This window comes from Pavona decussata, unplaced genomic scaffold, assembly GCF_977016875.1.
Source record: "Pavona decussata unplaced genomic scaffold, jaPavDecu1.1 SCAFFOLD_175, whole genome shotgun sequence".
NCBI lineage: Eukaryota > Metazoa > Cnidaria > Anthozoa > Scleractinia > Agariciidae > Pavona > Pavona decussata.
Genome location: NW_028145586.1, coordinates 341,994 through 352,818, shown reverse-complemented (window position 1 = coordinate 352,818; position 10,825 = coordinate 341,994). Strand labels below are relative to the sequence as shown.

The window sequence follows — 10,825 nt, the reverse complement described above, 5'->3', positions numbered from 1 at the left end:
CCCGTTTGATCTTGTTGCCCTGAAATGGTGATCGGGCATGGGCCCTTGTATTAACGGACCTTTTTTACTGGTGCAATGGCGACAAGCGGAGCACTGCGACGGCAAAGAACGTGGATCACTGTGCCAAGCACAGGCCTTAACTCTAATGTTGATACTCGTAGGCCGTTTGATCTTGGTGCCCCGGCCTTAGCATCAGTAATGTTAATACTTGTCCGCCATTCCAGGGTACGGGCGCTAGTCTGCGCACAGTTTGCTGACTGCACCAACTTTTCCTGCTCCTTGGTATTTAAATTAACAAATTTACAAAATGGTTAAAAGAAGAAAACTGTTTCTCTTAATACGTTCAAAAAACATTTTTGCTACAAATGTACAAATGTAGTTGCCCTTCGCTCTCTCGCAGAATTCAACTTTCGCCAACGTAAACTTCCTATAGTACAAAATTGGTAACTAGAATCCTCAAAACCTCGAACTATATGCAATTTCTCCTGCTTTCCGCTTTTACATAATTCAACCACAGATAATTCGAATTTTTCATGTCGCTATAATGAGTGGTCTGATTATTTTCTTGGTTCAAGTTGTTGAGATTCAACTGTGCAAAAATTTCTTCATTGACGCTTTCTGGTCAAACTCAAGTTATGTCGGTTTTGTTTGTGTCTCCTTCTTTTTGAAAACTGAAGAAAAACGATTTTTTTGACATTTTCAGATTTTTTTGCTGAAACGCTTGGAGCTGACTCAATTCAGTTTTTGTACCATGACACCCTCGGGGCGTCGTTTATAGTGTCCGTAACAGCGACAGTCCATAATAGCAGGGTGTGGGGATCAACACAGGTGCCGGCCTGGGGCTTAAGATTCCAGTTAGTTATGAATTACATGGCGACCCAAAATATCTTATAAGACTTGACAAGCTTATCAACAGTACTGTATCTTCTAAGCATTCATTGGGAATGGAGGATGAGGGCTTGGTCTCTCCTAAAGAGTCTGGAAGGAAAAGGCATAAGGTGAAGTGAAAACGCAGAGTCTGTTGTACAGCCACTAAAGAGATTCGTGCGAAATTAAACATTCCAGAAATCTTTTGAAGTGTGTTTTGACAAATGACGAACATCAGACTGCAATTTGTGTTACATGCAAAGTTCACTGTGTCCGCTTTATCGAGAGTCAAAACAATAAAACTGTTATGTTTGTACCACGAAAGTGTCCGTAATTCCGTAATAGCGAAAGTCCGTAATAGCGGGAGTCAGTTTCAGTCAAACCCCTATAGCTTTCGCCGGGGATCTGAATTTTGTCCGTAATAGCGGGGTGTCCGCAAGGCGAGAGCTGACTGTATTTGGTCATAGTGCACTGAATAGTCTTCGTCCGTAGTCAACAGATATCCTGCGATATACGTAATTACGTGTCAAGGATGCGCAGGTGAACAGGAATCACTTGCCTATTAGAATAAGATGATTGAGGTTTTAAAGCGAAGATGAGTCTTTTAATCCGCCGTATATTCTTTGCATTCAGTAAGATCTGTCCAGATCTGGTTTTAGTGTCTTATAGATACTACAGAGGAAAGCTGTTCCGTTTTTTCTTTTTCTCCTTTTTCTTTCTTTTTTTTTTCTTTTTTTTTTTTTTTTTGTATTCCCAACAGTTGCTCTCAACTACCAAACGGATTCAGAGCCCATGCATCTGAACCAAGGAAAGTTCAGGACAAATGGACGAGCAGGGTACATTTTGAAGCCCAAAATTCTCAGAGATAGTAAGTTCAGCGTGTTACGTTATGGAGCCAGGGTATAAAAATAGAATTTCCGGGATACGGGATGTGGCGAGTTAAAATGGATAGGGATTCGATGAATAGAGCTTTTTAAGGATGGATACCCGATAGAACTGAATGGAATATGCTATGTTAATTTTGAGCGAATGCTGCCGGAATGCGGTGAAACAATGACGCAGATTTGTCTCTGAGCGTTTCACGCTCGTTTGGGTCTGGATTCTACCTTCGCTTGGTGACGTCACTCGCCTGCTCTCGTCCCAGCCTTCACTCGGGCAACAAGGCGCTCGTTCGAAAATTCGCGCAGACTACGAGACAAGAAACAGCGTCTAGAAACCAGGTTTGCAATGACGCTCTTTAGTAAATTCAAAACCAAAATGCATAAGGAAAGAAACACTACTTCACTAGTGTTGAATAGTGGGGCGAGGATGAGGGATCTCTCCCTTGTCCCCGCCCTCCCCATCCCCCAATATAAATTGTGCACTCTTAAACCCACCAAGAGAAATAATCTCTAGCCTTCACAAATAAGGTGACAAGGTCCAATACCTGCCTGTTTCTTTCTGTTGATCTAATTAATTAGCTGAAGGCAGGAGAAAAATATCTGCCCTTGCTGAAGTGAGAAGTTTGTCGGCGCTGAAGGTGAACTTAAACTGTTTCCTTTGTGGTTTTTCCAGGTATTTTCTGCTCAGCAGCTTCCAAAACCTGCAGACACCAAAGGCGAGGCTCGTACAAAGGGCGAGGTACGTAAGAACAACAAAATGCAAATGTTGTGTAATTTATGACATTTTGGAAGCGTGGTTGTGGAGTGATCAGCGCGTTAGATTTTACAGTGAGTAGGGAGATCGAAACCTCGCTTGGTCAGGGCTAGTCTTTGTATACTGCGCTGTTTTGCCCTTAGACAAGATAGCGGCTTTCAGTTGAGTGTGACGAAAGTAATTTCGCGTTTGTTTTGGTCTTGCCTTACCGCGCTTTGTTTAGCATAATTTCAGCCCTTTTTCAGCCAATGAAAATAAAACCAAAACCAACTGTGAGTTGCTCGCACGCGTTTTTCCCACGTTTGGCGCCAGTTACATGTTTATTTGCTGCGATCTTCACGTCGTTTTCATCTGTTTTGATTGGTCAGAGTAATTACTTTGGTTTTAGTTTAACAACGCTCAAATGCAAATCGTAATAAATAGCATGAGTGCCAACATACGCTTACTTCAAATAAGTTGAGTTGCTCGTCCAACCGATCTACAGAACAACCTTACTTATTCTCGTGAATTTTCGTAATGCAGAAAAAACAAGAAAACAGCCAGAAGGTCGGTTGGAAAATGTGAAATCGCTTCTACTCCATATTTTCAGTCTAAAATCGCGAAAATAGCGCCTCTCAAAATACGGTTCCGCCAATTTTGTGAAAATTCAAAATTAGACTAAGGTATCTTGGAGGAATGATTGACTTGTTTGTATGTTTTCTTGTCAGGTTATTGATCTTTATGTTAAAGTTGATTTTCATGGTATCCCGGCAGACACCGTTTCTTTTAAAACAAAAGTCGTGAAGGACAATGGTAAGAAACCTGCCGAACCGAGGTTGGGTCAACAATTGTTTGCATATCTCAAAATCGCCTTGGAGAATAGGGCATTTTTAAGGGTGTACGAAAGACAATAGGCCATTTCCAAGTTGCTTTCAGGCGAATAGCCGAGGGAACAATTTCTAGTCTAAACGACAAGGAATGAAATCCTCCAATCTATAACAGCCTAAGACAGGATTGAAACGCACCAATTAAAAGAAATCAAAGGGCTATTTACACTGTTACGTAATCAGTCGACACCATCGCCTGATGAAGACCAGCAGTATAGCGGTCAAAACGTCGCGATCCACATCTATGTGGCTCAATCGTGAGACAAACGATAAAACTCAGCTATCATTTCAAACCACGATGACGAAGACCTGTCATAAAATTAGTTTTGTTTGCAAATGAATTTTTATAATAAAAGCTATACACGAAGCCTCGCTTTCATAATGAGGTTCAAAGCAAACGGCTCGGAAATGACCCATGAAATTAAGCACAAAGTGTTATTAACAACCTATTAAATGTTGACATTTCGCTATTTTACCGACTCTAATTTCGTTTTCTTTTGCAGGTTTTAACCCAGTGTGGGAAGAGAAATTTGAACAAGTTCTTCTCATGCCAGAGCTTGTCATGATTAGATTTGCAGTTTTTGATGAAGATGTCGGTCTCGTGGATGATTTTATAGGACAGTCCTCAATTCCCTTCACCAGTTTAAGGCCAGGTAGGATATTTTGCTTTAGGCCTCTGAAAATGGAGATATTTTCTCTCATTTTTTAATGTTCCTTTTCCAAGTAACCGATTACACCGAGTGCTTGCTATCGCCATCTAGAATTGAACACGCCCTTGACGAGCATTTGGGTATTACATTCAGTAAGAATAATTGCACGTTCGCACAATTGCATTCTCGTTCTCTTTTCAGGCTATAGGCACATCCATTTGTTAGGTAACAAAGGTGAACCACTGGGATACGCCACCCTCTTTGTTCACATTCAGATCAACGGTGGCTCCAAGACAGACAGATCTTCGTATGCGGTAAGATTAGGGGAATACTAATTAATTTGTCGAATACCAGGCAGTCGCCTACAGCGAAATTCAAGAACGATGACGAATGAATGATGACTTCTGCTCAGGTTGTCGAAACGTCAGTCAATGTCACCTCAAACAGTTCTTTTCAGGACTACACTCACCAGGATGATCATAATTTACGTATGACAAAATTAACAAAATCAACATTGGTTAGTGGAGAGCGGCAAATCTTTGGAGGAGAGGTGTGTTTTTTCGAGATCTTACACGACTAACCACCTGCCGAAGACACAGTCTCAACACTATTGTCGCTAATTGTAATTCCCTATAATATCTCCTCGATCGGCGTTCAGTGCCGGTTATAGCATCAAACGGGTGTGCTTAGCGCCATTGATTAGGCGAGGTACTCAGATTCACGTCCTCGCATTGTCAAGCATATAGAAATGTAAGGAAACAATAAAAGCACTCGGCTTGTTTGGAACAGAACGCGCCCTCGTTTTTGGCATACGCAACGACAGCGGCGACGGCAACGACAACGTCACAAAACAGTTTCATGAGCAAAAACAATCGCTCTGCACGTGCGTTTTAAATTTTGGTACATTTCTTTGCAGTCCTGTGCAAAACAGCAACGTGAAATGACCAAATTCAAGGTTTTGTGGAGAACGTGAACACACGACGGCGATTTTTTCATACTTTTTCCTAACTTGAAGGCCGCACCTACCAATTTGGTTCCTGGGTAGTTGGTGGTTTCTGTAAACGTTGAAGAAATTGAAATAATCATGAAGTAACACAAATAAAAGAAAGTTATATTTTCAAGTAACGTTTTCCTTGGCGTTGCCGTCGTCCTTATTACTTGAAAAGGGAATGTTTTGCGCTGTTAGAAAAATAAATCCCAATGTCGAAATTGGCGTTTCTTCTTTCTCAATTTCTTTTGTTTGTTCTTCATTGATCAAAGGTTTTAAGGCAGAAGCTGAACACACGTAGAAACGTTGTTAAGTGACCAAAGAGGAGTTCGTCATTTCCTGTAAATAAATAAATAAAGCAAATAAATAAATAAGCACGTAAACGGATAAATAAACAAGAAAGACAAACACCGGAGCAAAGCTGGCAGAGCTATGCCATTTTTAACAAGCTGTTTTCAATTTACAATATGTACGAATTGTAATTTAGCTGTAACTACTGTAGTAGTTAAATCTATCCCTTGAATCTCTCAGGCGTATACCTTCCTGTACCAGTTGCTTTTCCCTTCTTTGCAGGATTGCAACTAGAAATTATCAAATTCAATTCAACATCCTAAAGTGCGGCCATTCAATTGAAAGCTATGGAGCACAATACTATCCTGTGGTGCGGCTATTTATTACGCTGTACAAGGTGGTTCTAACATTTTAGTTTGTGGATGAAATCCTAAAGTGTGACCATTCAAATGAAAGCTACTGAGCAGTACTTTCCTGTGGTGCTATTTATTACGCTGTACAAGGTGGTTGTAACTGTTGAGTTTGTGGATGAAATCCTAAAGTGTGACCATTCAGTGTGACTATTCAAATGAGGTGTAAATAACTGTTGAGTCCATGTATTCCAAAACTTGTGTTTTAACTTATTAATGAAGCGTTTTTCTTTTTATCCTTCAGGAGGCGGCCTCCCCGAAGATCTCAATCACTTAGCAACATGGTGATGATACAATCATTATCCGTTTTCTACCTAGTGTAGTGAACTGGAGGCAGCAAGATGTTTCATTTTCACGTATGAAACCGTTCTGGGAAGAGGTTCAAAAATCACCATTACCAACAATAAGCTGTTGCCCCATGAAACAACACTTGAAATGTGTCGCTTAATGGAGCAGTCTTTGCAATTTGCACGCTCCACCGCCTCTCCAGCGATATGCGTACCTTCGATAGATACCCAATACAAAAAAGGCAGACATTTTAATATTCTTTTGTCTGCATTCAATTTAGCCTTACCTACCTCGTTCTTGAGTTCGAAAAACAAAGAATATTTTACCTTGAACGAGTTTACTATAAAAATAAACGAAAAAACGGAACGACGTTTCGGTGGGATCTTGGCACCATTATCAAGTATTAAAAGAATGTAACAGAAAAGATAATTCTTACAGAAAGTAAAGGTGTGAAATAGAATAAAATTAATTAAGACTTAAAGTAACTGCCCGGTGTTCATTCAGTGAGGTGTTATAAAGTGAGAGTTATGTCCGTTCACTGGGTTAGACAAATAGTTTCGCGCGAATGGAGTCTGACTGGGTGTTTAGACTCGGTTTCTTCTTGCGGTCCAAAGCATTTCAGAGATTAACGAGGTTTGTAGGGCTAATTTGAATGCAAGCGAAATAATATTTAAATGTCAACCATTTCTGCATAAGGTTTATTAATCATCAGTAATTGCAGCAATTTTGTTGAATAGAGGCCTAACGGCCAACCTCGTCTCCATTGTCCTTGTGAAATTCAAAATGGCGGGCGGCGAAGACACGTGACAATCGTGGAGCATTTTGAGACGTGAACGTGACGTACTTGACTTTTATCGTAGCTAGAGTTTTTCGGGATCGGATATGGCACTTTACTAAACGTATAGCGAAGACAAAAATCAAGTGCGTCATTTTTCAGCGAGTGCCAAGGTCTTCGCTGCTCCCATCTTGAAATTTTCAAGGACCCTGGCGACGAGCTTGGCTCATATCAGAAAAACAAAAAGGAAAATGCATATGGCCTGCGAAAGTATTTTCATATTAATATAATCATAATAATGCTGGTAGTACAATACTTAGTGCGAGTTCCGTTTACACAGAGCTAACGCTTCACTAAACGGAACTAAGTATTATTAAGGGTAAATCTTGTCAGCGGTCAGTAAATGGTCGCTTGGCGACCAAACCGCTGACGATTGTAGCCGTGATCATTGAATTATAATCATTATTTGTTAATTATTATTACTGTTTTAAATTGAGATGGGTTCCCCATCTTTTTCAAAGTCGGTGACGATACAACTACGATATTTGGATTTGATCGCGATATCAATAGGATAACGATACTGTGAAGTCATTGCCCATAGCTGTTGTCATGACATCATTGTTGAAGATGCAGGGTTGTAATCTCGTACCCAGATGTTTTCGTTCTCAAAGTTTGAGAAGACCTGGATACGAGAAAAGCCGAATTAATGTTTCAATAACGCAATGAGCGACAAATGAAGTCCATCCGGAAATATGCCGGATTTAGCAATTCTAAGTTTAAAGAGGGATCAAGAAAGGAAGGAAGGAGGGAAGGAAGGAAAAAAAGGGTAAAGAAAGAAAGTCAAAGACAGGGCAAAAAAAATTACTTGCTTGAAACGGTCTGTTCTTTGTTTTGATAGTCCCTATTTCGAGTTAGAGTTTTAGGATATTTACTGAGTAAAGGGAAAGTGTTATTGTTTTTTTTTTATTTACCTTTTTTGTTAAAAATGGTGAAGTAAGACCTTCACATAGCTACAAAATAATTCTAGAACAATGAGACGAAAGAAATCAACTCAATTCTTGAAAGGAACAACTTGTGATCTTTTCTAACGCATTTTGGAAACAAAAATGCGAGAACTTGAAAAACGTTAGCCTAATATTTTTCAAGTTTCAATCCATTCCGACCTACTCTGTCTCTGGCCAGAGACACTAATCAACAGTTTTATTGCACTGGGTGATAATTTCTAACAAACTAGGCAATTATTGTTTTGTTTCTGTTGACAAACAAACAGTTTTGGATTTTGAAATGACATCAGATTCGCGTGATACTTCCCCTTTAAATTAAGCGGTCCAAATAATTCTGTTTAGAAAATTTAAGTAATAAAATCGGTATTGGATTTGCAATTAATTGCGAAGAATCATTTATTTATTAATCGTAAATAAGGGTTCATTTATCGATTAACGTAGCGCTGGCTTCAATGTTATCGCATTATAAATCACATGATTACCCCTCAAACGAGACATTAAATATTTCTTAACGTTTGATGATAAATGTTGAAATTCGGAATTAAAAAAATGAATTTTCCTGAATAACTACAATGGGAATGCAACGAATAAGGTCTTTTCGTGGTTTTGTCGGCCGTGCTTAATCTCGTACCCAGATCTCAGTCGGTTCGGGAATGTCGAAATGTGAGTGGGAGGTCTGGGTACGAGATTAGGCCGTGCTTATCCGTAATCACAAGAAAACATAATGTTAAGAAGTTATTTAGTGCTGTCCACAGGGCACCCAGGTTATGCCAGCGCCCGCCTAAGACGTTAAAAAGAAATCCTTACTTATTACCGCTGGGAAAGCAGTTTTAGGATTCAGTGTAACACCAATGAGAAAAGAAGGTACCTGGAAAAGAGTGTGTTTGGCATTTTACCAGGAAAAGAGTTCGAGAGCTCGAAACGCCAGCTTTGTTTTCAGAACACACCTGTCAGGTGGAAAGGTATATAGGGAAGTTTTCCCGACCCCACCCCTGACGAGTTTTCGTGTCTCTGATCTGGGTCTTTCATACCTGTACAGTACAACACACCAAACGTGTTCACCAGGTACCGTTTTCGGTTTTGAATAACAAAGAGTCAGGGTCTCGTAAGACTTGTAATAAGCACTTGTGTATCGAAATTTTTATTGAATACGACTGGGCTGGGTCAAAATGGCTTTCAAATTTTGTACACAATTGAAAGTTTTATAATAAAAATGATTCAATAAGGAATAGGACCATGATATCGCCTTTGTGCAAGATGTGTTTGACGAAATATCGATCATTTTTTGTCGGGATACTTCAGGTCGATGCAGTCAATTCCCGTCTCGCTATTACGGACACACCGACAATACGGACAGCAACTAAATGCCCGGCAAAAATAAATTACAGACGTTTGACTGAAATATATTCCCGCTATCAAGGACACTAACTCGCTGTCCCGAGAGTTGCCGCAATAAAAGGAGTTGACTGTAGTCGTGGATGTCAGTGATCAGGCTCGAGGGGACTGGAGCGAGACAGGGAGCCGATGCCGACGAGGACTGGGAATAGGCGCCCTTTTCAATATTCCTCCCAGTGGTTCTGCCATCGATTCAGTGTCGCTCCAGGGAGGGAGGGGGTGGAATGAATGCGTGACCAGCGCAAAGAATGTCTTCGTAGAGGCTACAGCTTTCTCTGCTTTATATGATTCGTGTTCGCCGAATAACAACTTCGTCTGCTTTGAACCTCAGTATGAAGGCGAGGCATCTAACAAAGCTTTTCATTTAAAAATTAGTTTGTTTGGATTTAAATGAAAACTAACTTTCATGGTAAAAACAATGCAGGAAGCCTCGCCATCATAATGAGATTCAAAGCAACTCGGAAATGGTCCGTGACTTTATTTTTTGGATACATCGACTTCACCGTTGGCGAGCTTGTTTAGGCCAGGTAGCCGTTTACAAGCTCAAAATTTATAGAAATCTTGTATGATAAGATAGGATGTCCTGTAATGAACTGTGATGTGTAGTAAAAAAGAGATTAATTTGGTCAAAATAAAAGATAACTTTGTCTTACTGTCCCTAGTCCTTTCTTTGTTTTTATTCGGTTTAGAAAATGTGGCAAAATCAACAGCACTGTACCTTTTTTTTTGAGTACGCTAAGCCAGCAATGGAAGTCAGTAAAGGATTCGCAAGGATGCGTCATACTCGGGGTTTAACGAAAGATGTCAGTATACTACAATCTTAGTTAAAATATCTTTTGTTTTCACTTTCGTTCGTCAGTTTTTTCGTATCTTTCATTAGCATTTACTTATTTTATATGTATTTTTTAAAAAGTTAATTTTGTAGTTAAAAAGCCGGATCGGGATACGGCTCGATCCGCAGCAAAATATGGCGCCCGATTTGAAATCAACTTTGTTTTCAACGAAGGCCTGTGTCTCAATAAATGAACTTCTCCGAAAATGAGCTGCCCAGGAAGGACGGTACATCATCCTTCTTGACATATGGTGAGGCAGGTAAGGGAGTGTTATGTTTCAAGGAAATTTTAGCGAGGTTTTCGAAGTGCTCCTCTCAAATGACGGGTCAAATTTCATTCAAATTCGACTTCAAGTTTCCAACCTTTCCATTAACATAATACAGTGATGCACGTGGACCAACATTAACGGCTGAGAGATAAACCGCTCAAAACGGCGTTTGGAAGCACTGGGCATGAGAAGCCTTGAAAACACAGCAAAACACACCGGGCGGGTAAGCTTTTTCAGACTTTATTATAATCTTTGTGGGTTTTTGTAGGAATATTGTTGCCTAGTTTTCGATTTAATTTTAACGCCATACAAACTTTTATGTTACGCTTTGGTGACCTGTGGTATTACGAACCGAATTATGACAACAAGTACGAAAGGCACGAGAATTCCACTTTCCTTTTTTCGTAAGTCCATTGTCCCGACTTTGCATTCCTGCAAATCAGATCACTGCCATATTTGGAAAACGAAGCTCAATCTGGAAAAAAAAACCCTTCCTTCATCAAAGTGTGCATTAATTACGAGAAGGAGGAAGCGAATAGTTTCCTCCGGTTCTCG

At 40.0% G+C, this 10,825-nt stretch overlaps 1 protein-coding gene across 2 annotated transcripts; it reads left to right on the top strand.

Moving 5' to 3' along the window:
- The first annotated feature begins 2,359 nt into the window (after window positions 1-2,359).
- Window positions 2,360-8,869, top strand: LOC146463491 (1-phosphatidylinositol 4,5-bisphosphate phosphodiesterase delta-3-like). 2 transcript variants are annotated; one of them, XM_085084232.1, is made up of 6 exons: window positions 2,360-2,487; window positions 3,210-3,294; window positions 3,872-4,021; window positions 4,220-4,332; window positions 5,952-5,991; window positions 8,530-8,869. In XM_085084232.1, exons 3-5 carry the CDS (start codon window positions 3,916-3,918, stop codon window positions 5,982-5,984), a joined length of 252 nt encoding a protein of 83 aa, XP_084940358.1. In that variant the 5' UTR covers window positions 2,360-2,487; window positions 3,210-3,294; window positions 3,872-3,915; the 3' UTR covers window positions 5,985-5,991; window positions 8,530-8,869. The 2 variants fall into 2 exon arrangements, with proteins under 2 accessions (XP_084940358.1, XP_084940357.1); XM_085084231.1 differs by lacking the exon at window positions 8,530-8,869 and having other exon boundaries at window positions 5,952-6,322.
- Window positions 8,870-10,825: the final 1,956 nt, after the last annotated feature.